General features: G+C 44.6%; 1 protein-coding gene across 1 annotated transcript in view; it reads right to left on the bottom strand.

Annotated features, from left to right (window-relative positions):
• The window catches only part of LOC310775932 (calpain-1 catalytic subunit-like), a gene marked incomplete at both ends in the record, with an annotated part of 117,902 nt that overhangs the window by 46,896 nt on the left and 43,054 nt on the right, over window positions 1–27,952 (bottom strand). The window contains 7 exons of the mRNA XM_083636054.1: window positions 1,628–1,667; window positions 2,837–2,955; window positions 4,645–4,737; window positions 6,149–6,160; window positions 7,328–7,497; window positions 8,026–8,186; window positions 8,274–8,348. Of these exons, the coding sequence (XP_083492180.1) occupies window positions 1,628–1,667; window positions 2,837–2,955; window positions 4,645–4,737; window positions 6,149–6,160; window positions 7,328–7,497; window positions 8,026–8,186; window positions 8,274–8,348 (670 nt within the window). The remainder of the gene's footprint in view (window positions 1–1,627; window positions 1,668–2,836; window positions 2,956–4,644; window positions 4,738–6,148; window positions 6,161–7,327; window positions 7,498–8,025; window positions 8,187–8,273; window positions 8,349–27,952) is intronic.

Here is a 27,952-nt window from a genome sequence, read left to right as displayed (position 1 = left end):
TTATGTATAATATACAGTATAATACTACGCTCACTAGGTCATGACATTCACGTTAACGTTATAGCCTCCAAAAATCCACTGTAGCTAGCTAGCGTCAGCTACATCTGTAACCATGCTGAAATGCGAGTGCATTAACGTTAATATTTCTAGCTAGGTCAAACACACCTTAACGTTATGAGTGTGGCCGTTTTTGATTAACATTATGTCCACGATCTAGTCTAGCATTTCGGTATATTCCTACCTCTTAACATCTAGCTAGCTAGGTTGGATCTGGAATATGATATCAAGGCTTGATACATTTGATTTTACTCCTACAGCAGTGTGGAGCTTATCTAGCTAGGTTGCATCTGGAATATGATATCAAGCCATCAATGTCAGGTCTCAGTCGCATTCACGTTAACCTATTAACGTCTAGCTATAGCTACGTTACATCTGGATTATGTATAATATACAGTATAATACTACGCTCACTAGGTCATGACATTCATGTTAACGTTATAGCATCCAAACCTGATCCAAACCGATGCTCCAAACATCTACTGTAGCTAGCTAGCTAGCGTTAAATAGGTCACATCTGTAACCACGCTGAAATGTGAGTGCATTAACGTTAATATTTATATTAGGTTAAACACACATTACCATTATGAGTGCGGCCGTTTTTGATTAACATTAGCGTTAAGTCCATGATCAAATCTAGCATTTTGGTACATTCAGTGTGTGTGAAAAGGATAATGTTATCATGCTAGCATTATTAGCACAGAATGTATACAGTCCATGGTAAAACATTAGCAGTGACCACCGACAACTTCATTCACTCACCGAAAAAAGTGGAAACCACCTTTCTTTGAGGTACGGTTAAACAACCAACTGCATCACAAGAAAACATATTTACTGTCCAATATTGACAAAAAGACTGCAACACCACAAACGCGACCGCCAGGTCAGACAATAGCCTAACAGTTAGGCTAACGTTAGCCACAGTACCAGCAACAGGCTGGGCTGTGGCAGCAGAGCTAACCTTGCGTCACCATGCTCTTCTACAGCAGAGCAGCGCTCACTCACTCAGACACGCCCTCAATTATGCATAACTTTAAACCCTTATCAAATGTAAACGGGAGAGTTATCAAAGATATTTTCCCCCCCACACATGTTATGAACAGTTGAAATCAGCTATATAGACCAAAACCGTGTTAAGGACCAGGCTGTAAATTGTTTAATTACAGTTAGAAGCTGGGCATTTAAACAGGAACAACGGGACTACTGAGTCCTGCCTCAAGTGGCCATTTGAGGAATTACAGCTTAAATAAAGACTTCCGCGTCCTCAGGGGAAAGGGGGTGGGGTTGCCCCTTGGTTCAACTGGAGAAAATTATTGGCGATCTAGTCATTAATAGCAGACAGACAGTTGTGCAGAACAGAAAGACAACAGGACAACAGACAGGAGTGATGAAAAATACAGCTGCAACCATTAGTCAATTAGTCGATCGACAGAAAATTTATCGCAAACTATTTTTTATAATTGATTAATCGTTTAGACATAAAAAAAAAAATCCAGCTTGTTAAATGTGAATATTTTCTGGTTTCTTTAGTCTTCTATGACAGTAAACTGAGAGAGAAACAGGAGCGTACCTCTGCATCAAACTTCGCGACCACATCATCGTCCAGCTCCCTGTGGAGGGACAACACTGTCAGCTGCTACAAACACGCCTGCGTGTTTGTAATATTTTACTTTCCATTCTAAAAACAGAAACCACAGCACATAAATATTCATCTGACATCATGTCCAGTTAAAATAATTCAAAAATCCACTTTAAAGGTTTCAACATTTTTCTAGAAAATATACAGTATCTAGAATAGAGAATAGAGTCAGTGGGGTGACTTTGTTGGGATATTTTTGGTAGTGTGGTAGTTTTAGATTGATGGAACAAATCTATACAACACTGAAACATGTCTTAACACTCAGTTAACAGCTAAACAAGTGAAGAGACTGCTGTTTTCAGGAATATTCTTGTATGTTACTACAAACTACAGTTACATTATTTAACAGGCACCATAGTTTCCTGGTATCCAACGCTGCCCCCCTGGCCTGTATTTAGGGCCAGCCTTTATAAAGTGCCAAAGTCACGCCCTCTTCCGCGTTCAGCATATGAACAAAGGGATTTCATCCACCATTTATTTTTCCATAGACAATTAGTAAAATGTTGATGGAAAAATAGTTTTACTTGGTCAAACCAAGCGATTCAGCTATATTTAGCATCAGGAGATATCAGAATAACATTTGACTCAGACCAAAAATATATATATATTTTTTTAATGTTTGTGTTTTACCCGTTTTAGTTGTGGTCCGAGTGAAATGTTACAGTTTATGGTCTCTCCTGATTCCAAATATAGCTAAATCGCTTGGTTTGACTAAGTAAAACTATTATAAACATTTTACAAATTCTAAATGGAAAAATTAATGGTGGATGAAATCCCTTGGGTCGTATGCTCAACCCGGAAGAAGGCGTAACTTTGGCACTCTGTTTGTGTCTACCACGTCCCCGGCCATTATCATAAACCCGGCTTTTAATTGAGTAATTAACTATTAGAGGAAACATGGTAGTTTTAGATACATCTCTAGCTACACTGTAAGAACATTCCTGAGAGTGTTTGGACTGTGTGTGTGTGTGTGTGTGTGTGTGTGTGTGTGTGTGTGTGTGTGTGCGCGCACGTGTGTGTGTGTGTGTGTGTGCGCACTTGTGTGTGTGTGTGTGCATGTGTGTGTGTGTGTGTGTGTGTGTGTGTGTGTGTGTGTGTGTGTGTGTGTGTGTGTGTGTGTGTGTGTGGTGCGCTTCTCACTGTGTGTCAGACAGCTTCTCTGTGAAGACCCTCAGGACGAAGTCGGCCTCCTGGCCGGGTTGGAAGGTGGTGGGAACCACCAAGTATTCCCCGGGTGGGAGGCGGAGCCTGGCGCTCACCTAGCAATGGAATTTGTTAGTTTTTATTAATAGTGATACCATTTCCCAGACTGCTTAACGATCCAAGTCTTTATCGATACTACTATCTATACATTTCTATTATTTGGTGGAAAGACGAGAGGACAATACATTCTTAACGGAACTGGCATTGCTTTTAGAAAGAAAATAAATAAGTCAGCCATCCTAGCAAGCAACCAATTGACCAAATTAATGAGAAATGAGGTGAACCGGGCCATGGGGCAATTCTATTCTTCTTTGTTTCGTTCAGTGGTGTCAAACAAACGCCCCCGGGGGCAGAACCAGCCCACCAAAGGGTCCAATCTGGCCCAGAGGATGACTTTGCAAAGTGTAAAAATAGCAGTGAGATGTCTTTCAATCCAATGTGATGCATTTGTGAAGGCTGAAGCTTAATTTATACTTATTAGAAAGTGTTGCGCATGGTCGCAGACGAAAAAGAAAGTGTTGCTCATGGTGTTGCATTTATACTTCAGTGAACGTTCGCCTCGGTTCAACGGTCACGTGACACTCGCTATAAACGCTATAAGCAGACAGCCAAGAGAAGAGAGGGAACGCACAGTGAAACCACCTCGGAAGCAAGATGTAACGTACTTGGCTGCAGCCACATATAAATGACACACAACTCACCTCCTCTCTCTCTGGGAAATTGGTCACAATGTTGTTTGTGATTTTCACGAAGTCATACATCAAGGACAGGCTGATAAAAATAGCGGGGACACGTTCATTCATTTCAATCCAGTGAAAACCAAAACAAGGAAGTCAAGCGCGTTGATAGCCAATCAGACTTGCGCGACACATCGTGACGTAGTCTGCGACACTAGACATTTCACTAGGTAGCAGACACTGCTCGCCGACACTTCAAAGTGTCGACTCAAGTCCTCATTTCTGTCGGCGACCATTTCAAAAGTGTCGGCAGACAAAGCATAAATTGGGCTTAAGAGGTACCGGGTTTCAGGAGCAAGTTAAATATTAAGTAGCCTATTCATGTTTTCTGTAGGCTATTCATCACTAAACGGTCAACTATTTCCATTACCCTTGACTATAGTGAATTCCACAGTTGCCGTCAATTGTAATGCACAGTTACAGAGCGTAGATTTGATCATTTGTTTGATGGTAGCTGAGATAACCCCACGTGAAAACGTGTTCTGTACCTGCAATTCTTTACACTAAAAGAATCAGGGACAATTTGGAGGTTTTGTCACTCAGGTTATTATAGATTTGCTTTGTCTGGCCCACTTGAGACCAAATTGAGTCCTATGTGAACTAAAATGAGTTTGGCACCCCTGGTTTAGTTTAACGGTGTTTGCACGCAATTCAATTGAATTCAAAAATACAATCGGTGCATGTGTGTGCATTTGAAATGATATGACGTCTCTCGTCTCTTGAGACATAATGTTACGTTACAACCAGGACCTGCTGGTCTCGATAGCAGTATCGATGAGAAATGAAGCAAACCAGGGCATGAGGTGGTTCAGCAGTGGTTTGCAGGCAATTCAATTGAAATCAAATCAACAACTTTAGACAATCGGTGCATGTGTGTGCACCAGTTTGAAATGACATGACTCTTGTCTCTCGAGACATAATGTTACAGCCAGGACCCGTTGGACCCGTTATTCATTTTCCGCTTTCAAGAAAAGTGTAAGCAGTTTCCGGGTCTTTCCCGGGTCTCACCTCGCGCAGGTTGATGAAGGTCTCAGAGCGAGCGCACGATGAGTGACGCAGGAAGAAGTCCTTCTTCAGGTGAACACTCTGACAGCCACGGAACTGAACACACCGAGCAAGGCAGCAATCAACTCATCAACAAGGCAAATGAGGAAAAGGCCCTTTTCACAGCAACCATTCTGAGGTGGTAAAGCAGTAATCAGGCACTGGAACACCTAAATGGAATGGAACCATCATTCATGGTATTGGTTAGACCTGCTTTACTTCCTGCTTTACCATCTCAAAACGCTTACTGTGAAATGGGTCAATAGAGTGCCTCAGAAATGAGTCCTTAAATGCGGATCGCCTGGTTCCCTCGTCTTTGTATCGGGATATTGGTTAGATTCATGAAATAAGGTCTATGTTTAACACAATTAAAATGTATGAAACTGACATTTGTGTTCAGCAAGATAATCTTCACTTTTATAATTTTTTAAGCGTTTTCTGAAAATTGCTATTTTTGGCGATTAGATTTATGCTTCAAAAATCATAAAAGTGGTGTTCATTATCTTGCTGAACACAAAGGTCTCGGTTTCATACACTTTTGTTAACCACAGACCTTATTTCAGGCATCTAACCAAAACCCCATAAACAATCCCATTGACTTCAAGATGAGGGAACCCAGTGCGATGGTAACTTCTGGGTTCACCTACAAAATATAGGTAATCTCTGCAGCACTCTAATAGGATTAGAAACAACAACAACAACAGGAAACAGAATTGGATTGGAATCTCAGTTAGTTGAATTTAATCCAATTCAATGAAATGTCATGCTTTGTAATATAAAAGTAACAGAATTCAGAATTTACGAGGTAAGCTTCCTCAGTGACTTTTATCGAAGCCCTCATTTTGTTTTGTTTCGTTAGGTTTCTTTATGCCAGGAGAATTGTAGCTCCCGTGACCTGAAGTGAACACAAGCATTTATTAGCCCGCTTAGTTCAATGTTAGCCGATAGCTTTGATATTATGCCAGCTCAGGTTATGAAGTGCTTTCAATGTGGGGAGATAACGTAGTCTCACAGGGCACACAGGCTGACTGCTGCTGGACTGTGGAACATCTAAACTGTCTCAAATAAAATCACTAACTAACCTACCAAATACTACAAACACACAACTATTATAACATTTACACTAAAACAAATAGATGCAAACAGTGCAATAGTCAACTACTTTCTCTCTCTGAGTCTCTCTGATTAAGTTTGTTGTCAAGAAATCTCCAGAGCAGGGGTGGGCAATTATTTTTCCTGGGGGGCCACATGAGAATCCCAGATTGTTGCTGGGGGGGGGGGGATTTATTATATTGAAAATCATTCCAAACAGCCAATTTAGGTCATCTCATTCAATGTTTTTAGCTTCATAATTAAAATGGTGGTTTGTCTTAGACCTCCCAGGCCAGTGTGCGTGCGGACCGGTCTGTGCAGGTCTGTCTGACTGGAGTGTGAATTCAGACCAAACCTGTCTGTTTGTCTGTCTCACCTCTTCAGGAACCTGAGGATGAGAAGGAAAAGAAAAGTCAAATCCAACACTACATAATTGGCGGAGGGGTCTGGGGCTCCTCCCCCAGACCAAAGATAGTAATTTAAGGAGATGCCTTCACATATAAAATTGTATTTGCAGTTATACTCTATACCCGTTGTTTACGCAACAAAATCACTGAAGTGAAAGTTCTGTAACAAAACTATATTGTTATGTATCCTTTTCTGCTTTTTTTAGTGGGTATACACCAGACTACACCAGGGCACTGTGTCACTGTGTCACGTGTCTGTGTTTACTGTCAGAGGGCACTGCTGGCATCCTTTGTGGTTGCTGCTGTCTTTCTCTGTTCTCTACTTTATTCTTTTTTTGCTTTTTGTTTTTCTTTGATTTGTTTCCTCTACGTCTGTTCTCCTCTGTCTCGGACGTGTTGCTCTTTCCCTGGCTGGCCAGCCTTGGCTCCTAGCTGTCTCGCCTAGCCTCCCTGCTTACCGGTTAATGTTAGCTTCACCTGGGTAGCTAGCTAATGTGAGTATAGCTGTGTCCCCCAACCCTGCTATTTCTTTCCTGGATTACTTACCCTCCCTCAACAGACTACCAATATGTCACTTACTGGACCACCTGGACATCACTTTCCTCAGCTTCACTCATCACAAAACTCATCGATCCCGTGAGTAGCTAATGTCACTCCTGCTCTGTGCTAATGCTACACGATCATCCTACCACTAACTCACCTGTCAACTGTCGCTACGGGACCTCTACCTTCTCCTGTTGTTACTAACCCTAACCCATGTTTTACTTCATGGTACACCGTGGTCTCCCTACTTGTTTTCCCCTCGCCTTCATTATTCTCCCATTGAACTCCTGCTTCTCAATGAAAACTAGCAGTTACCCCCCCAATGCACTCATCCCCGCTCACTCTGCTGGCATCCTCCACTGCTGCCGACATCTCCACTGTGGCCCCAGACACCCCCGCCATCAGTGGCGCGGCCAGGATCATATTTCATTGTAAGCACAAGCAGCGTGTCTCCTAACCCCCCCCCCCCCCCCCCCCACAAACCACCCAGGCACGCAATCCTCGACCCCACCCTTTCCATCGATCCCCACATCCATCAAATGGTCAACTCCTCCTCCTACTCCCACCAAAATATCGCAGAGATCTGACCCTCTCATGTCTCGTACTTCATAGATGGCAAAGCCGATGGTGTGCATGTCCTGCCCTTGCCGGCGGAAGCGGCGGCGGTCCTTCTGCATCAGAGCCACCAGGAAGCTGCAGGTTGCGTCCTCATCCTCCGGGTCATCGTCTTCCTCCAGCAGACAGATCTTATACTGAGGATTGATCCAGAATGTGTCTGACAGACAGACAGGCAGGCAGAGACAGACAGACAGACAGACAGACATGCAGACAGACAGGCAGACATACAGTTAGTCCAGTCATGGTGAGGCAGATTTGATGCCTTCCCCCAGGGATTAATGTTTACATTAACAGATATTTGCGTCAGATGTCGATCTACTGCTCATGTGTGGAATGCACACTCCATAACTACAGTAGTATAAACAGAACTACAAGTCCATGGTGTTGCAGCTGTCCATGTACACGCCCGCTCAGGTGTATAACCAAGGCTAGAAGCTCTGCTGCAAACTGAACAGACTCTGGATCAGTTCTGACGCTGTATTCAACATGTTCTCAAACTCTTCTGAAATCAGTGAACTGATCTCAGTTGCCATGAACTATCCTCTGTGTGATGGCGTCAAGGGTATAGTCTCAATAAATCAAATATGGTATGGTGTTGTTGAAAACCTAAAATGCTGCATCTTTTAACAACCTGCTGACATTTGAATGATACACACATTTTTTTTACTCCCCCCTCAAGTCTTACTGGGATGGTTCCTACATCCGCCTGCGGTGCTTCCTCGTCTCCAGGTGCCGTGGAATTTGACAGTGTTCCAGGAGCTCTGAACGTCCTCACACAGAGCATCTGCTGTCAGGTTACAGATCTCCAGCCTGGAGAACTGACGCAGGAACTCCTGGAACGACATCCTGCGGGGTGTAGGGAGAGATGTTATCCTCAGACTGACTGAATGACTGACTGCCCAGTTGAATGAAGCTAAGCTAAATAAAATCTACCAGAACTCTCCATCCTCCATCTTGCAGAGCATCTCCTCCTTCTCCTGAGGCTCCACAGACTCCCACTCTGATGAGCTGACAGACAGATAGACAGACAGGCAGGCAGGCAGAGAGACAGTCCACAGTCATCTTTACTAAGCCAGATCTGATGTTTTTCCTCAGGGATTAAGAAAGACATTTTTAAAATGTACAGAACTTTACAGTTCACACATATTATCAGCTACTGTATCAGCAGCTATCAACGGCTCTGTAGACCATGGGCCCTATCGTCGTACAGGTGATATCGCTTGGCAGCAGTTTGCGCACCTTTTATGCTGCGTCTTATGCTATCGTCTGCCTCCACCATCCAGTTTTGCGCTGGGATCTAAGTAAGTAAGTAAGTAAGTAACTCTTTATTTATATAGCACCTTTTAAAACACAAGGTTACAAAGTGCTTTACACATGGACAAAGTAAACAGTAAAATACAACATAATACAGTACAATGATAAAGAGCAAAAACAAAATGATCAAAGAAAATATTTATAAAAAGGCTTGCCTATAAAGATGAGTTTTTAGAGATTGCTTAAAACAGCCCAAAGATTGAGCAGATCTAACAGATTGGGGGAGTTGATTCCAGAGGGTTGGGGCTAAAACAGAAAAGGCACGGTCGCCTTTAGTTCTAAAGTTGGACGATGGAACGGATAAAAGGCCGAGGTTTGAGGAGCGGAGTGGTCGAGAGGTGGAATAAGGGACAATGAGCTCTGAAATATAATTAGGGGCGAGGTCATGCAGGGCTTTAAAAGTAAACAGGAGGATCTTGAATTGAATTCTGAATTTTACAGGGAGCCAGTGAAGAGATGCAAGGACAGGGGTGATGTGGGACCTACGGTTTGTTCTGGTTAATAACCTGGCAGCTGCATTCTGAACCAGCTGTAACCGGTTCAGGGCAGCTTGACTGAGGCATGAGTAGAGGGAGTTACAGTAGTCTAATCTAGAGAAAATGAAGGTATGAATTAGGCGTTCAAGATCTGAGAGCGATAACATGTGTCTAATTTTGGTAATGTTTCTTAACTGGAGGAAGCAGGACTGGACAAGTTTAGTGACATGATGGTTGAAATTCAGGTGTTGATCGAAGATGACTCCAAGGTTCTTAGCAGTCGGACTGATATTTGGCTGAAGTGGGCCAATAAAAGGATTGACTGTGTTAACAAAGTTATCTGGGCCAATTAAAATGACTTCCTTTTTGTCAGGGTTGAGATGAAGGAAGTTAATGGACATCCACTCTTTAATGGAGGCTAGGCAGTCATGGAGGGAGGACAGATGGTTCACGTCATTAGAATTGGCAGAAAAATAAATCTGAGTGTCGTCAGCATAACAATGGTAAGAAATATTTACAAAGCGGCTGAATAAAATACCCAAAGGAAGCATATAAAGTGCAAAGAGTATTGGTCCAAGGACCGACCCTTGAGGCACTCCACACAGCAGGGGAGCTAAAGAGGACACAAGATTATTAATACAAACATTAAAAAATCGATTTGATAAATAAGAACGAAACCAATTAAGAGCTGTACCAGAGATGCCAACCCAATTTTGCAGCCTATCAAGTAAAATGGCATGGTCAATGGTATCAAAGGCAGCAGTTAAGTCAAGTAAAATAAGGATAGAATATTCACCTTTGTCAGCATGCATAAGAATATCATTGGTTACTCTAAGTAATGCAGTCTCGGTACTATGTCTCTTTCGGAAACCAGATTGAAACTTATCAAAAATATTGTGACCTTCTACCAAATTTAGGAGCTGATCTGCAACGACCTTCTCCAGGACTTTAGAAATGAAAGGAAGCTTCGAGATTGGTCTGTAGTTCTCCAGCTTGGAGGGATCAAGCGTGGGTTTTTTAAGGAGTGGCTGAATACTAGCAGTTTTAAAATAATCAGGAACAGATCCAGATGAGAGTGAGAGGTTGATTATAGAAAGCAGACTAGTACCGAGAACAGGAAATACGGATTTGAGAAATTTAGTGGGAACTGTATCACAGGGGCTGGATGAGGGACGCATATGTGATACAATATTGGAAAGGGACTGAAGGGAGAGTGGTGTAAATTCAGAGAGTAAAGATGGACGACTGAGTGTGACAGGAGTTAAGACAGTCTGGGGAAACTTAGACCTCAGATTATGGATCTTATCAACAAAGAAGGAAACAAATGTGTCACAGTCACCAGAGGAAGAGACAGGAATGGCAGGAAGAACAGGATTAATAAGTTTGTTGATGGTGCTGAACAGAAACCGAGGATTAGATTTGTTACTGTTAATTAGGTTAGAGAAGTAGGCGGCTCGTGCATCCCTAATAATGCTGTTCAAATTTAACAGTGACTCCTTCATAAACAGATGGTGCACTAAGAGTTTTGATTTCTTCCAATTTCGTTCGGCTTTCCTATATAGCCTTCTTTGCTGCCTGATATTTTCATTTATCCAAGGGGTTCTGTTAATAGCTGTGACAGTTTTGGAAGAGTATGGAGCACAAACATTAAGGGCTGAAGAACAGGAACCATTAAACCAATTAACTAAATCATTAATATTTGTAGAATCAGGAGGGCAGTTAGCAAGACCAGAGAAGTAACTGGAGAACGTGGCTGCAGACTGGTCATTGAAGGTGCGAGAGTAGAATGAACGTTTCTGGGCCACAGTAGTAGGCACTAGGCCTGCATTAAACACAATACATTTATGATCAGAGACAAAATCAAACATATTTAAAGAGTTAAGAGGCATGTTCAGAGTAAAAACTAAATCAAGAGTATGGCCAAGAGTATGAGTGGGCCCAGAGACATGTTGCACAAGGTTAAATGAATTACAAAGTGTTAAAAAATCAGTGGCAAAAGAGTTAGAGGGATTGTCAACATGGATGTTAAAGTCGCCAACTAATATGGCCCTGTCAAATTTAAGCACCAGAGAGGACAGTAATTCTGAAAACTCAGTGAGAAAGCCCGTATTTGACTTTGGAGGTCGGTAAAGGGTTACACAACAAATTGGATTATCACACACAATTTTAAAATTTAAGATTTCAAAACTGTTAAAAGAACCCAAACTAAAAGAAGTACAGATGAAAAGGTTCTTGAAAACAGCTGCGATACCCCCACCGCGGCCTGTCAACCTAGGTGCATTAAGAAAATTATAGTTGGGTGGGCAAAGCTCCACTAGGGGGGAGCATTCACCAGGTTTAAGCCAAGTCTCAGTAACAAGTAGGAAATCAAGCTTGTGGGTTACAATCAAATCATTAATAATAAAAGTTTTATTGGACACAGACTGAGAGTTTAAAAGAGCAAAGGTAGGTGGAACGAGGGGTTTAACTGAACAGGGAATATTACAGCCGACCGTAATCAAATTATTTAATGGTGATCGACAGGCAACTAAATATTGTGGGGGTCTGTAATTAATGATGGTAGGGATGGGATGGACGAGAGGATGAGTAGGCTCAGCCAGAGTGGAAAAGGGCTGAGCCCTGGGGGAGAGAGCAGCAGGACCCAAGGAGAGCTGTTCAACAGAGGAGGTGCAGTCTGGAATAGGGTCATGCTGGGGACTGTATCATTCAGAGTTGAAGGCAATGTGCTGGATTAAGTTATTTGTCAGGAGTTTTGCACCTTTGGCATTAGGGTGGATGCCATCCTGTTTATAGAGGTCTGGTCTACACCAGAAATAGTCAAAGTGGCCAATAAAACCCAACCCAGTAGCAGTGCAGAAATTTTTCTGCCATTCATGAAGGCCAAACAGACGGCTAAAACGTTCGGGACCATGTGAGACTGTGGGAATGGGCCCGGAAAAGACACAGTTTTTGCCTAGGCTCTGTGCAAACATCTCAGTGCAAAATACTGGCCTTTGCGCACCTCTTATGCTATCGTCTGCCTCCCGCAAGTGTCATTTTCCACTCTGGCGAAGATACCATCGCCATCTTCCAAGCGTAAACACAGGTTTGGGCTTCGCCCATGCCAATCCAGGCTGTCAGCTGCTGGCCGCAAAGTCCTTGCGTGCACGGAATTGTAAGACCACCTAACAGCAGGTCTTAGCGCTAAAAACCCCACTGTGCCTGAGCGCACGCAGTATTCTCTGCGCAGTGCAGGGCAAGTCCTGGCTTGGATACATTACCCACGGCATGGATGTCCCTCTCCAGTGTTGCCAGATGGCAAATGTTGAATTATCGTACCAGAGGGTCAAAATTATCGTTTTTGGAGTGAAATTATCGTACGGCCCCTCCCCAGCGCGGGGAGGGGGCGTTTGAAGAAACTCATCCTGATATTAACGGGTAGGAATTATTTTCCGTCTAAGGTTTAGAGTGTAGTCCTATAATAGGGTGTCAATTCTTGTCCATTAACAGCTAAAAGTAATGGGTGGAAATTGAGTGATGTTTTGGATAGAAACTCGGCTGTGTTGGGGTGGTTATGAAACCAACGGTTGGCGGACTGTTTGAGGTTGCATCTGTCTTAACACTTTGAGTGCCACGGCCCTTGGGCAAAAGGTGCTGTACTGTGCCACATAGGCCGCAATGCATTTTAATATAGCCATATCATTTTTTGTGTTCCTCTTATATGGACAACCAATAGCCTCAATGAAACTTTGAACCCTTCTGTTTCATTTAAAAAAAAACTGTGTTTATAAACCGTTCCATTTTGGAAATACACCCCTCTGAAAAAGAGTGTTTTCGACCGAAAAGAGCATGCTGAAATTAGTTTCTGAGATAATCACATCTTTATGTTAGAAAGGCGACAGAATGAATTCTGCTTTGAGTTGAACAAAATGCTATAGCTGAAATGAAAGGTTAGAATGTCTAGTTTACCTGCGGGAAAAGTATGTCAAAAGAATGTTTTGTTTATTTTCTACAAATATTAGTATACAGCTTGGTCTAACATCAAAATGCTCACTTTCATGGGTCATGCTGGATATTGAAGTCTCTATTTACATAGCGAAACAAGATATCACCTTTATTTTTTATTTTTATGAAACTACACATTGAAAGCTTTCATTTGATGTGTAACATAATAACAATATTCAAAACACAACATGTCCTGCACTGTTTTATCTTCTTCACATGGACCTTCAAAATAGTTGGAAATCAAGACAACTTTATGTAAACATAGGCCAACATCGAGCCTGCTGCTGCCTGGGTGTGTGTGTGCGTGTGTGTGTGTGTGTGATTGGCTGCATGTGCCCCTGCGTGCCCCACCCCCCTCCTCCTGCTCCTCCGTGGTGGGAGGAGTCGAGTGTCTCTGCTGCGGTTTGCGCTGAGTTTGATCTGCACTGAAAAGTCCGCTGCCTGCATCCCCCTGCTTTTTTACAGCGTGTCCTCGGCTCCCAGCTGAGAATAATGTAACTTTTCAGAAAGACGCTGGTGTCGCCGTGTCGGCAACTAAATCATATGGATGGACTATCGCAGCCGACACGGATGGGGCTCAATTGTGGCAGCAGATGACTGCTGTTCACAGGCACGGGTAACGTTATGCTTCAAGCATATCATATCGATGCGACTTCTTCTCTCTTTTCTCCTGGCCTTTGTCTAATCGGGAGGGCACTGTCGCCACCTAAGGGTTCTGTAAAATAGGTTAGAGACATTCAATAGCTCCCATATTGTAAGAGGCGATGTAAGAGGCTTAGATCGACACCCCCCCGTCAAAATATGAATTTGGAGTTATTGACGCCATTTGGCGTCGCTGGCAGTCTACGGTAAATTTCTCTTGACGCCATATGGCGTCGCTGGCACTCAATGTGTTAAGGAAGGAAGTGTTATTTTTAACCTGGCTAGATTTTATGGTCTTTCCTCCTGGCCGCTTAAAGGGCAAAATATATTACATATGGGGCAAATGAGCTGTTACCGTTGTGAGTTAAAGGGGCAGTTAAAATTGACATTGTGTACTACTCCATATGGCATCATTGATTCGGCTTTGTGGGGGTCGTGTGTTGGGTGAGTATTTGGCTTGAAATAGTCCAAATAAAGGAGTTGTAAATTAACAGTTGGCTTCTATAATTCACTGGTAAATTACGGGAAGTGGTGGAAGCCTAAACTGGGCCAGTTAAAAGTGCTGTGAACTGCCAACTGTCTATGAAGCAAGTGGCCGTCGAGTGAAGCCGTTTGTCATATGCGACATGGTCTGGGCATAACTAATTTAGGAAGAGGAATTACAATTGGAGGTGTAAAAGATTCATGAGCTACAATTGCTAAATTGTAGCTATGTTGGTCGAATTTTACATGATGCTAGAATGCTATGTTGGTTGAATTTTATGTGATGCTGAAAAGCTATGTTGTTGGATTTTACATTGTCCTGGAAAGCTATATTCAGTGAACATTACATGCTATTTCACTAGCAAGGACCACGCCACAACAAGAGTATTGTTAAGGTTCTTTACTGAAGAGAATGAGTTGTGTATGGTGTAGTGTGGGTGCGTGATGAGCCGTCTGTTCCAGGAGGTCACGTGTTCCGGGGGGAACGTCCTGATGACCGGGGCAGAGGGAGACTCAGGGTGGGGGTTCCGTCTCAGACGTGGTCTGCCCGAGCGGGTCTGGCGTGAGGCGTGTTTCAGCCCGAGCAGATTTCAGGCCCCCCCGGATGGATCCTAGAACGAGACGTGGAGAGGCATGCACCGTGCCTAGTGAGAGGGAATGAGGATGTTAAGGGTTGAGGGGTGCGGGAAGGGATAGGGGATTGAGGGATGAGATATACAAGGGAGGGAGGGTGGGTCGAGAGATCGAGACAAACAGGGTGAGGCAGGTTAACCAGGTGTAGTAATATTGCCACGTAATTAGAGGAGTGGTTTAGAGGGGTGGTTAGGAAGTTGGGGGAGTGGTTGAGGCGTGGCCCAGCTCCTGAACTTAAGTTAAACGTTAACTTTCATTTCACTAGCAAGGACCACGCCACAACAAGAGTATCGTTAAGGTTCTTTACTGAAGAGAATGAGTTGTGTATGGTGTAGTGTGGGTGCGTGATGAGCCGTCTGTTCCAGGAGGTCACGTGTTCCGGGGGGAACGTCCTGATGACCGGGGCAGAGGGAGACTCAGGGTGGGGGTTCCGTCTCAGACGTGGTCTGCCCGAGCGGATCTGGCGTGAGGCGTGTTTCAGCCCGAGCAGATTTCAGGCCCCCAAAATAAGTCGGATTAAGTTGAGCTGAGTTGCACGTGTGCTTGACTGATCCTTGAGATCGTTAAGATCATTGAGATCGTTAAGATCATTGAGATCGTTAAGATCATGGAGATCGTTAAGATCATTCAGGATGCAGAAGCGACATGCGATAGATTATGAAGGGTCGGGGGGCTCGATGGTTTGGTTCGATGTGCTCAGTCTGACGTCTATGGAGGAGTGGCTTGAATAGTGTTCTGGAGATAAGCCTGGAGCTGAGGCTCGGTGTAGGTACTTCTGGAACCAGAATAGTGTGGCAATTCTTCCTGTTTCCATGAAGAGAGTGGATCTTGAGGTGATGCCTGTGGCATGCCTGAAACTGTTGTATTTAGTCGCTGGCTTGTATAACTAAGATAGGAGTTGAGGTGGAAGTAGGTCAGGAGACCGATTCTCTGATAATCTATTGCTCCGTTGGAGTGGCAAATGCAGGTAGTTATGACCGATAGACTGGGATGAGGAGAAGACCATAGGCAGGTGAGGTCAGTAATTCGGGGGACCTCCGCAGCCTGACTCCGGCGTAAGCGTGGATTTATGAGTAGCTTAACCATTGAAGATATGTTGACCGAATGTAGAGAACTGATACAGAGGCTGAGTGGAGAGAGAATGGCGAGTAAGAGGCCTTTTAAGATGGCGTCTAGGAGCTAATAGAATGACGTGGCTGTTCCTGAGATGAAGAGTCTGTATTCCTGTTAGGAGGAGTGAGGGTGGATGAGTTGGGACTTCCCAAACCCTACGTGCCCCCAAAAAATGGCCTATCTGAGGCTGATGTGGCGAACTGCCTCTGCGGCAGCTGATGGGTCTGTAGCAGCTGATGAATTGAACTGCGTTCTGTGCAGTGACTGAAGGAGTAAACTATGTCTGCAGCGACTGATGAATTGAACTGGGTTCTGTGCAGTGACTGAAGGAGTGAACTGCATCTGCAGCGACTGATGAATTGAACTGCGTTCTGTGCAGTGACTGAAGGAGTAAACTGCATCTGCAGCGACTGATGAATTGAACTGCGTTCTGTGCAGTGACTGAAGGAGTGAACTGCATCTGCAGCAACTGATGAATTGAACTGCGTTCTGTGCAGTGACTGAAGGAGTGAACTGCGTCTGCAGCAACTGATGAATTGAACTGCGTTCTGTGCAGTGACTGAAGGAGTAAACTGCGTCTGCAGCGACTGATGAATTGAACTGCGTTCTGTGCAGTGACTGAAGGAGTAAACTGCGTCTGCAGCGACTGATGAATTGAACTGCGTTCTGTGCAGTGACTGAAGGAGTGAACTGCATCTGCAGCAACTGATGAATTGAACTGCGTTCTGTGCAGTGACAAGGAGTGAACTGCGTCTGCAGCGGCTGATGAATTGAACTGCGTTCTGTGCAGTGGCTGATGAATGGAACTGCACTCTGCGGTGGCAGATGGAGCTAACTGCATCTCGACAGCTGACGGCGTAACTGCTCTGCTCTGTGCCGTAACTGATGGGGCAGACTATCTGCAATAGCTGATGGAGTGAACACTACTCTGTGCGGTAGATGAGGCTAGTCTGTGCATTAGATGAGGCTGACTGCGTCTGCAGTAGCTGATGGAGTGAACTCTACTCTGTGCATTAGATGAGGCTGACTGCGTCTGCAGTAGCTAATGGAGTGAACTCTACTCTACTCTGTGCAGTGGATGAGGCAGACTGCGTCTGCAGTAGCTGATGGAGTGAACACTACTCTGCGTGGTAGATGAGGCTGACTGCGTCTGCAGTGGCTGATGGTTTGAACTCTACTCTGTGCGGTAGATGAGGCTGACTGCGTCTGCAGTGGCTGATGGTTTGAACTCTACTCTGTGCAGTAGATGAGGCTGACTGCATCTGCAGTAGCTGATGAATTGAACTCTACTCTGTGCAGTAGATGAGGCTGACTGCGTCTGCAGTAGCTGATGGAGTGAACTCTACTCTACTCTGTGCAGTGGATGAGGCTGACTGCGTCTGCAGTAGCTGATGGATTGAACTCTACTCTGTGCAGTAGATGAGGCTGACTGCGTCTGCAGTAGCTGATGGATTGAACTCTACTCTGTGCAGTAGATGAGGCTGACTGCGTCTGCAGTAGCTGATGGATTGAACTCTACTCTGTGCAGTAGATGAGGCTGACTGCGTCTGCATTAGCTGATGAATTGAACTCTACTCTGTGCAGTAGATGAGGCTGACTGCGTCTGCAGTAGCTGATGGAGTGAACTCTACTCTACTCTGTGCAGTAGATGAGGCTGACTGCGTCTGCAGTAGCTGATGGATTGAACTCTACTCTGTGCAGTAGATGAGGCTGACTGCGTCTGCAGTAGCTGATGGATTGAACTCTACTCTGTGCAGTAGATGAGGCTGACTGCGTCTGCAGTAGCTGATGGATTGAACTCTACTCTGTGCAGTAGATGAGGCTGACTGCGTCTGCAGTAGCTGATGGATTGAACTCTACTCTGTGCAGTAGATGAGGCTGACTGCGTCTGCAGTAGCTGATGGATTGAACTCTACTCTGTGCAGTAGATGAGGCTGACTGCGTCTGCAGTAGCTGATGGATTGAACTCTACTCTGTGCAGTAGATGAGGCTGACTGCGTCTGCAGTAGCTGATGGAGTGAACTCTACTCTGTTCAGCTGACAGATAAGACTGGTGAGGATAGACAATGTGGACCAGGCTGAAGCCATGTGGGTCGGGCTGTTGCCATGTGGGCCGGGCTGTTGCCATGTGAGGAGAGATGAAGGGGTCGAGGGGATGAAGGGATGAGGGATGAAGGAGTCCAGCGATTGCTGGATGTAGGTTGCGGGGGGTGGCCTCCTGTAGCCAGGTGCTCCTGCCTAGATTGGCTGCTGCCAATGCTGGAACTGGATGGCAGGGCTCTGTGTCATTCCCTGAGTGAAGCGGGTTGACCACGACGACCGTCCTGTGGTATGTCGTCGTGTCTTGTTGTGTTCTGTGATTGAGCTCACTAAATTGAATTCCTGTCAACGATGATGAAAGGCAATGAAGTATTGGAACTTGAAACTTGTGGTAGCGGCAATATCGGTTCTGATGGGGACTGACTGTAGGTGGCGCTGTAGTAATAAACTGAAGCACCGGCCGTAGGTGGTGCTGTGGTGAAGGCTGGAGAACCTGCTGTAGACAGCGCTATGCTGAAGCTGGATGACCGAAGGCAGGAGCGCTGAGGTAAGGCTAGGGATCAGCTGTGGAGGTGTTATGGTTAGAGAGACAGCCAGGTGAGTTATACATTTGGGTGATGGGGAAGGGAGGGGGGGTTGAGGGGGGGGGGGGGGGGGGGCGACAAGGACAGACCAGTTGGGAAAAGAGGAGGGTTGGGCTGATTAGCCGAAGCCGTGTTGGCTGAGACAGAGAAAGTGGGGGCAGAAGCCATGTTGCTGTTCTTGGCTGAATGAGAGTTAGAGGAATTGAGGGATGAAGGGATGAAAGGATGCATGTGTACAGGGTTTTTGTGCAGCCTGCGGGACTGGGATGAGAGGGAAGCTGAGATCAGCTGAGAGATGGGAGACATAGGGAGCAGGCACGGGATATGACTTGAATATCATGTTTTGAATGAATGTAAACATAATACATGAAGAGATGAGATCAGCTGTGAATGTCTGGCAGAGGGAGCCAGGGAATATACGACCTGGCTGCAGCCGTCTGCAGCTTCAGTGGCACTGTGACATCAAACCGGACAGCGCTGACGGTGATTGGCTCATGGCTCTCGCAGGTTTGGCTCTGGATTGGCTCTGCCAAGCAGGACCCGGAAGCGCTGTCTGCTCGGAAAGTTTGTTGTGATGGACGGGATATGTCTTGAATATCATGTTTTGAATGAATGCAAACATAATACATGAAGAGATGAGATCAGCTATGAATGTCTGGCAGAGGGAGCCAGGGAATATACGACCTGGCTGCAGCCGTCTGCAGCTTCGGTGGCACTGTGACATCAAACCGGACAGCGCTGACGGTGATTGGCTTATGGCTCTCGCAGGTTTGGCTCTGGATTGGCTCTGCCAAGCAGGACCCGGAAGCGCTGTCTGCTCGGAAAGTTTGTTGTGATGGACGGGATATGACTTGAATATCATGTTTTGAATGAATGTAACAATAATACATGAAGAGATGAGATCAGCTGTGATTCACAGCGATACACTAGTATCGTTCATAATTAATGATTTTGCAGTCTTTCGTTTGACAGTTATTGAAAGTTTTGCGGGGGGGGCACCACAAAACAATTACGCTTAGGGCACCCAAATGGCCAGCAGCGGCCCTGGCTGTGAATGTTTGGCAGAGGGAGCCAGGGAATATACGACCTGGCTGCAGCATTCTGCAGCTTCTGTGACATCAAACCGGACAGCGCTGACGGTGATTGGCTCATGGCTCTCGCAGGTTTTGCTCTGGATTGGCTCTGCCAAGCAGGACCCGGAAGCGCTGTCTGCTCGGAAAGTTTGTTGTGATGAATGCTGAATGGCATGAATTACTATCGCTTTTCCTCTCTCTCTTATGTTGAAAGGGGATGCATTTCCTTCTCTGGAACGTTAGGTGCAGGTGACGGTAAAGTCTGTATTCGGCTCCGTTGTGTGAACGTGGAGTTTGGCACGTGAAGACCCGGGTGCGCCGTGTTGAAGGGGATTCGGCATGATACCGGGACACGTAGTTGCAGATGCGCTGCCTCGTTGGAATGGATCGCCTTCCGCGTTTGTCGAGTCAATTTGGCCCAGGAATATTGACTGATGATACCGTCTCGGGCGTCTGGCTGGCCGTGGAGACTCTGCTTTGGCACGGAGGCTGTGATGTGACGATAGCATGTCTGGTGGACGCTGCTAATCGGTAGCAAATCACGCAGTCGCCGTCTGAATCGGGTGGATTGCAGATCTGGATTGCGGTGAGTTTGGCTGTTTGAAATGGTAATTCCAGCGTTTGGCAAAGTTTACTGATGTGTAAGTGTGTGATGTATGTGTGCTGCCTGCACAACCTGTCTGTCGAGAGATCGAGACAAACAGGGTGAGGCAGGTTAACCAGGTGTAGTAATATTGCCACGTAATTAGAGAAGTGGTTTAGAGGGGTGGTTAGGAAGTTGGGGGAGTGGTTGAGGCGTGGCCCAGCTCCTGAACTTAAGTTAAACGTTAACTTTCATTTAGTTTTGAATTTGAATACCATTTGGGGGGGTTTACATGTACACCAGCAGTGTGGGCTTTAAATGCTTTCTGGTGAATTTAACATGTTAACCAGTGAGTTTTAAATTACATTCAGTGAACATTAGGCTACATGCTATTTAGTTTTTAATTTGAATGCCATTCGTGTGTTTTTTTTTATATGTACACTAGTGTGGGCTTTAAATGCTTTCTGGTGAATTTAACATGTTAACCAGTGAGTTTTAAATGACATTCACTGAACATTACATGCTAACTAGTATGAGTTTTGAATGCCATTCAGTGAATTTTACATGATAACTAGTTTTGAATTTGAATGCCTTTTAGGGGTTTTGACATGCTAACCAGTATGAATTTGAAGTGCTATCCAATGAGTTTGAAATGTTATTCAGCTTAGGTTTGAAATTATGTTTATACTATGGTGTTATAGTGAATGCTTAACTCATTAGCCGTTTTCCCACATGCGCTTTGTACCGCTAAATGACCGGAACGTGGTCTAATGCTTGCATGTGTGAAAGTTGCTGTCCCGGTATAAGCGCGACCCCGTCATCGCGGACATTTCACCAGTTTCGAGCCAGTCAGAAGAGCGGTATGCGCGATAACGGGCGCAAGTGTAGAACGGATCCAGTCATTTGCCGGCATGGGCGAGGTGTACACACGTTGCTTAATGTTCCAGCGGGCATAATCTAATCATTCGCGCACATTAAAGCAAACTGGCGAAATGATCTTGTGATAATAAGAGCGGTAGCCTATGTCAGCTTCATGTGTGGGCGTGCTGATTTTCCCCTCTCTCCTCTCTGCTGCCTGCTCGCTCTCTGGCCACAGTCCGTCCTCCTCCTTCAGTCACAGCCCGACAGGGAACACAGACGAAGCAAATGCACGAAGCGAAATGTGGAAGTATTTTGCTTATGTTGCCGACAGCGAAGGCAAGCCCGGACACATCAAACGAAGCCAGTCTGTAAAAAGTGCTTCAACGCGACGCAGGTGAACGGATAAACAAGCAAACTTATTTCACCATCAAGAGTTTTGCCGACACGTCACTCCCCACCCGCTCTGCAGTACCGCCCCGCCCCCCAACATACAGGCAATTTCGCTGATAGATTCCCACATGCCAGAGCCGAAGTGTGAAGGCAAATGTCCGATATTGACTTACAGGTAATTTTCCGGTACGCATGTGGGAAAACGGCTATTGGCTGCCCGCCACTTCTGGAAAACGGATGCTCCCAGTGCCAGCCCTTTCAGAGCGTTTTCAGTGATTTCTCAAGACCCACAGAATATTGTGTGATATTACTATGTAAACACCGAACACGCCCAAAGAACGATGAGACTCTCTTGTATCATCAGCAAAAAAAAGTGTATTGGTATCATTTTCCGTTCTTTAGTTATAAGCAGTAGAAGATAGGTTGGTTTCACCAAAAACAGACGTTTCAAACTAGAAGCTGAGATAATTAGCCTTTTGTGAAATGAAGCATTTCAAGCACATCACTGACTCTGAAGCTAATATTTTCTGATGTAGTGACACCTCAAAAATAATTTCCTTCAATAAAACAGTGAAAACAAAGGAATTTTGATGGCAAAATAATATTTTTTAGCTGCAACCAGCAGCGCTGGCCCCTGCGTGCGCAGACCCTACACCTTCTTGCTGGTCTTGATTTACTGCTGGTGGGCATCAGGTATTCCAGCTTGTGTTTGCCAATCTGTCCATCGAGCCTGCTGTCTGGGTCGGTGTTGTATGGTGCCCTGCGTGCCCCACCCCCCTCAACTGCAAACTCCTCCGTGGGAGTGTCTCTGGTGGCTCTCTGCTGCACGAATTTTCTGCTGCACGTTTCAAAGTGCGCTGCACCCAGCTCTATTTTCACAGCGCCTCGCCGTTTTTGTGCGCCGGCTCCCAGCGCTTCCAGCTGAGAATGATTTGGCTTTTCAGAAAGACGCTGGTGTCGGGTGCTCCTTTTCTGGCAACTAATCATGGAGGAGCAGATTGGCTGCTGTTCACAGCTAACGTTACAGCATGCATCGGTTTCTGTTTCCCCAAGGCTTCTTCTACTCTTTTTTCTCATCTTTCTCTAATCCGGATAGCACTGTCGCCACCTAATGGGTCTGTAAAATAGCTTATACACCTTCAAAATCCCCCATACTTTTACAGGAGATGCATCAGGCTTTGATCCACGTCCCACCGTCAAAAAACGCAATTGACGTCTTTAGACGTCATTGGCACTCTATACGTTACTATTTGAATTGACGTCTTTAGACGTCATTGGCACTCAATGAGTTAAGTACTGCATTGAGATTATGTTTGTGCTGGGCTTTGCTATGTGTTCTAATTAAAAAGCAACATTACATGCGCCAATAATTTATCTCATTTCTCTTATTTTGAACAAGGGGTTTATTAAATAATGAGTAGCCTCTCCTCAGTGATGTAAAAGTATTAAGGATGGTGTGCATTAGCCAGGTACATTAGCAGGAACGTTTTTAAAGGTTACTTTGGTTCCAGGGGGTGATGCAGGCTTATGCGACCACGTGACCACGTGTACAAGTTATACACCGTCACAGTTGAGCAAGGAGTGTCGCTTTAGGGGAAAACATTAACATGACCCTAATTAGTGTGGATTAACACCGATTAAAATTCATTCCAACAACCACAACAACATTAAAATGCTAGGGGCAGCCACCGTTAATTTGAGTGTTTCTTTTCCGGATGGGCGCCTCTGGGAAAAAGGGTATTGCGGGTCAGGCTCAAAAAAGAAGGTGGTTAGCTAGTTGGACGAATCCCCCTACCTCCCGGTTTATCAGTTAGTTAGACATTCTATACTGTTTCAATCATGAGACACCGGTCGTTAAGGTTTAACAAGGGACTTTATTTAGCAAGTGGCGTGGATGGCAAGTACTTTGGCGTATGACTCCATTGTAAGATGGCGCTCCTCTTTAGGTGAGAGGGCGGCATCTATTTGGGCTAGAGAGAATCCCCCCCGGGATTCTCCAGGAGTCAAGACTCATTGGTGGTGGACTGGGGAGGTGGGTGGGGTGAAATGATGGCTTCAGAGGATGGTTTCAGGGGGAATGAACAGCCGTGATGCCGGCTGCTGCTGTGATCCGCCAGAGTGGGGGGTGACGTAGAACCCTTGCTAGGGAGGACTGACGTCATGAACTGACGACAACTGATGTCATGCCTGACGTCACGCTAGGGCTTGACTGACGTCACGGGCTGATCAGGTAATACAGATATGACGACCTCTCTCTCAGCTTGAAATTTGGTATGGAAACCTCACAACAAGTGTCCACAAGGAAAAGCTTTATTTGCAGATAAACTGGGAATCACCGGAGAAAGTCTCACCATTGTGCAAGCTCATAGATCGGCCGCAAGCAGGCCAATGTTAGAAGGAGCTCCCCCCAGATCCATCATAGCCCGTTTTCTACAGTGGGACATGAAGCAGAAAGTGTTGCACTCTGCTTGGGCGAAGAAAGTAATCACTCATCAGGATGTGCGGATCTTTTTTGACCAGGATTTCTCCCCCAAGCTGCAGCAAGAGAGGAGCCTCTATGCGCCCATCAGGAAACAGCTCAAAGAAAAGCAAGTCAAATCCCATGTGATTTATCCATCCAAGCTAAAAGTCTTCACCGTAGATGGCATCCAGATGTACCCCACCGCTAACGAAGCAAGGCGAGACCTCACCCAGAAGGGCCTCATCACCGGCGATCATCTGAACAAGGCGCACCCGGCTCAGGTGCATTCAGCGACCCCCAGCAGGGGAGGATGGTTGCAGCAGCGCGCAGGGACTCACAGACAGCAGATGAACCCAAGCAAAGCGGACGATCTGCTAAAAGCTCTGGCAAGTAACAGCAATAAATGAACTGTCCATGAGCCTTATCCAGGCTAAGATAAATATGACACATTGAACGAATATTACTGTCTCATGTTGGGAATGGCTCTGGAGTATTTGGGGCTGGAATGTATATATATAGGAGTGTGTGTGTGTGTGTGTGTGGGTGTGTGTGTGTGTGTGTGTGTGTGTGTGTGTGTGTGTGTGTGTGTGTGGGTATATGTTTATAAATATGGTAATGTTAATAATGGTTATATTAAAAACTTTTTCTTTTCTTCCATGGTATTATTTTGGTTTAGCTCTGAGTGCCTATAGGCTAGATAAAGAAGGGATGAATGTTAACATGTATATGGTATGTATGTTTGTATGTGTATGTGTGTAGTCTAAGTGGGTATATGTATGCATGTGTGTATGTATATATATATGTGTACGGTACATGCGTATGTATGTATGTGTATATGTGTATATATATATATAACGTTTTTCTTTTGTTTTGTTTTTCTTTATTTAAAAGAGGGGGAGGGGAGGGGAGGGGGGGGGAAGGGAAAAAATATATATATTTTTTTTAAAGGTGTACTATGTAAAAAAGGGGAAAAAATCTTTCCCCCTCTTCTTCCTTCCCCCTCCCATAATTATTGTTGTCATTATTACTATTAGGATTATTAACATACCTCGGATATTCCTTCTGACTTAAATTAGTCGACACAAAATAAAGCCTTATGCTTCTAATTTCAATGTCCCTTATTACGGTTAAATATAATAACTCAGTCTCCCGTTATTAATATATATATTATAGAGGGGACCCCAGGGAGTGTTGGTGTTGTGTATTAGATGCCTTCACCAAACTACTTATGGTATTGCTCTCATAATTTGGGGATGAGATGCATGGGTGGGGGGGGAGGGGTAGTATGTTCACATTTATGTTTGTGTATTGTGTTTAACTGTGTGTTTTTTTTTTTTTATTTTGTAATGGGTAGGACGACAGGTGTTGAGTTTGTCCAGGGGGCAAGGGTTAATGGTAATTTGACTCTAATGATCATTTGTTTGATTGCATTTCCTTTGTTGATGGTCACAGGCACTGTGTTCGGGCGGATTGCGCATTTTTTCGGAACCAACTATCTGAGGTATGGCAGAGCTTAACATCTTGAGCTGGAATACGGGCGGTCTGAATTTTCCTCATAAGAGGACCAGTACTTTAAGCTTATTACGCCGCAAGAAAATTGACATTGCATTATTACAGGAGACACATCTTTTGAGTTATGATGTTAGACGCCTTGCCGATAAAAATTATCATGTGATTGCTTCATCATCATCTTGTACAAAGACCAGGGGTGTAGCCATTGTAGTAAAAAGGAATCTCAAAATTAGGATTCACGATACTTGGTCGGATACAGCTGGCAGGATGGCCATGGTTAAAGCGGAAATCAGTGGCAGGAAGATGGCACTTCTATCTGTGTATGCACCAAATTCCTTCGACAAATTCTTTTATAGCAACTTGACAAAAACTATGCTGGAGCTGACTGATTACTCATTTATAGTCGGGGGGGATTTTAATACAGTCTGGAATGCAGCCGTTGACAAAACAGGTCAATCTGAAACAAGAGACCAGAAACTGGCATCTTCTGCCCTAAAAGCCTGGGCCAACACGGTGGGGCTTGTTGATATGTGGCGTTTGATTAATCCTTCAGTTAAAGATTTTTCCTTTTTTTCTGGCCGACATAAAACGAGCTCAAGAATTGATTATGTGTTTGCATCTCCTAAGTCATTTCAATGCATCTATGATGTTGCTTTGCTTCCTATTGCCCTCTCTGATCATAAAGGAGTGCTTTGCTCAATAGTCTTCAGTAAGGTCTCATCTCGTGCACCGCGATGGCGGTTTAACACGGCTTTATTGGAACAAGAGGATTTTAGGACACAATTTGTAGGTAAATTTACTGAATTTTTAGAATTTAATGTGGGATCAGTTGACGACTCTAGAATATTGTGGGACTCGATCAAGGGATTCATTAGGAGTAACACTACGCTATTTGCTTCTAATCAGCGTAAAGCACGCTTATCTAAATTACAAGAATTAGAGAATGAATTTGGTAGGTTAGACTCCGCCTTATCAGTCAACTATTCAGAACAAATAGCTCTACAACGTGAACTAGTCAAAAAAGAAATTAATGTTATTCTTAAACAGCACTCAGAGTTCTTAATTCATAGAACTAGACAACGATACTATTTCCATGGATCGAGACCGAGCCACCTATTAGCCATGAAAATTAGAACAAATGATCAGTTTTCTGATATCCCATCAATAAAGTCACAGGCAGGTAACATTACTACAGATCCCACCGAGATTAATAACACTTTTCGCAGTTTTTACACTGATCTATATAAATCCGAGGTGTCTTTTGACCAGGACAAATGCAATGAATTTTTAGCTCAACTAAATTTACCCTGTCTGAGTGAGGAAGTTGCGAATGAACTAGCAAGCCCGATTTCACTTGAAGAACTTAGAAACGCTGTTCTTAGTATGAAGAAGGGTAAATCGCCCGGGTTTGATGGCATTCCGCCAGAGCTGTATCTGACCTTCTGGGACATAATCGGACCATTTCTTCTTAGTATGATATGCTGTTCGATAGAAAAAGGTAATTTCTCTCGGGATGTTAATATTGCAGTAATCTCTTTACTTCTTAAAAAATTAAAGACCCAATAGAATGTGGTAATTATAGACCTCTTAGTCTCTTGAATGCAGATGTAAAAATTTTCGCTAAATTACTCTCGTATCGCCTACAAACGCATATGTCCTTCCTGATTCACTCTGATCAGACAGGCTTTATTAAATCGCGGCTTGCCGCTGACAACACACGGAGACTGCTACACATAATCAATGCATCTTCAGCTTATCAAACCCCAGCGGCTGTATTGTCCCTTGACGCGATGAAAGCTTTTGACCGTCTTGAGTGGCCCTTTCTGTGGTCGGTGTTGAAAGTGATGGGCGTCGGAGAGGGTTTTATATGACTGATAAAGGTTCTTTATTCAAACACCTCAGCTATGGTTCTTACTGGTAAAATCTGCTCTGCCCTGTTCCAGGTATCTAGATCTTCTCGGCAAGGTTGCCCTTTGAGCCCAGGGCTCTTCGCGATTTCGCTGGAGCCTTTGGCCTGGTTGATTCGACAGTCTCCTGTTATCAAACCTATTATTGTTCATGATACACAGCAGCATTTGGCGCTTTACGCTGATGATATCCTCGTTTTTGTCCAAGATCCAGTACAGTCCATTCCTCATCTTTTGTCAGCGCTAGAAGAATTTGGTGCATTATCTGGTTTCAAGATCAATTGGTCGAAGTCTGCCCTTCTGCCACTGAATGCAGCTGCTAGGTCTACCATCTTGCCCGCTAATATTCCCTCTGTTCAGCATTTCCGGTACTTGGGTATCGAAATATTCTCTTCTCTTGATGCCATTGTTAAACATAATTTCACAGAGATGCTGAACACTGTGCTAAGTGATTTAGAGAGGTGGTCAAGTTTGCCAAACTCATTACAGGCACGCATTTCAATAGTCAAAATGAATGTGCTACCTAGATTAAATTTTGTTATCTCCATGATTCCGC

Source organism: Poromitra crassiceps (assembly GCF_964638095.1).
Source record: "Poromitra crassiceps genome assembly, chromosome: 4".
NCBI lineage: Eukaryota > Metazoa > Chordata > Actinopteri > Beryciformes > Melamphaidae > Poromitra > Poromitra crassiceps.
The sequence above is the reverse complement of the archived record's forward strand: the minus strand, read 5'-3'. Positions and strand labels throughout refer to the sequence as shown.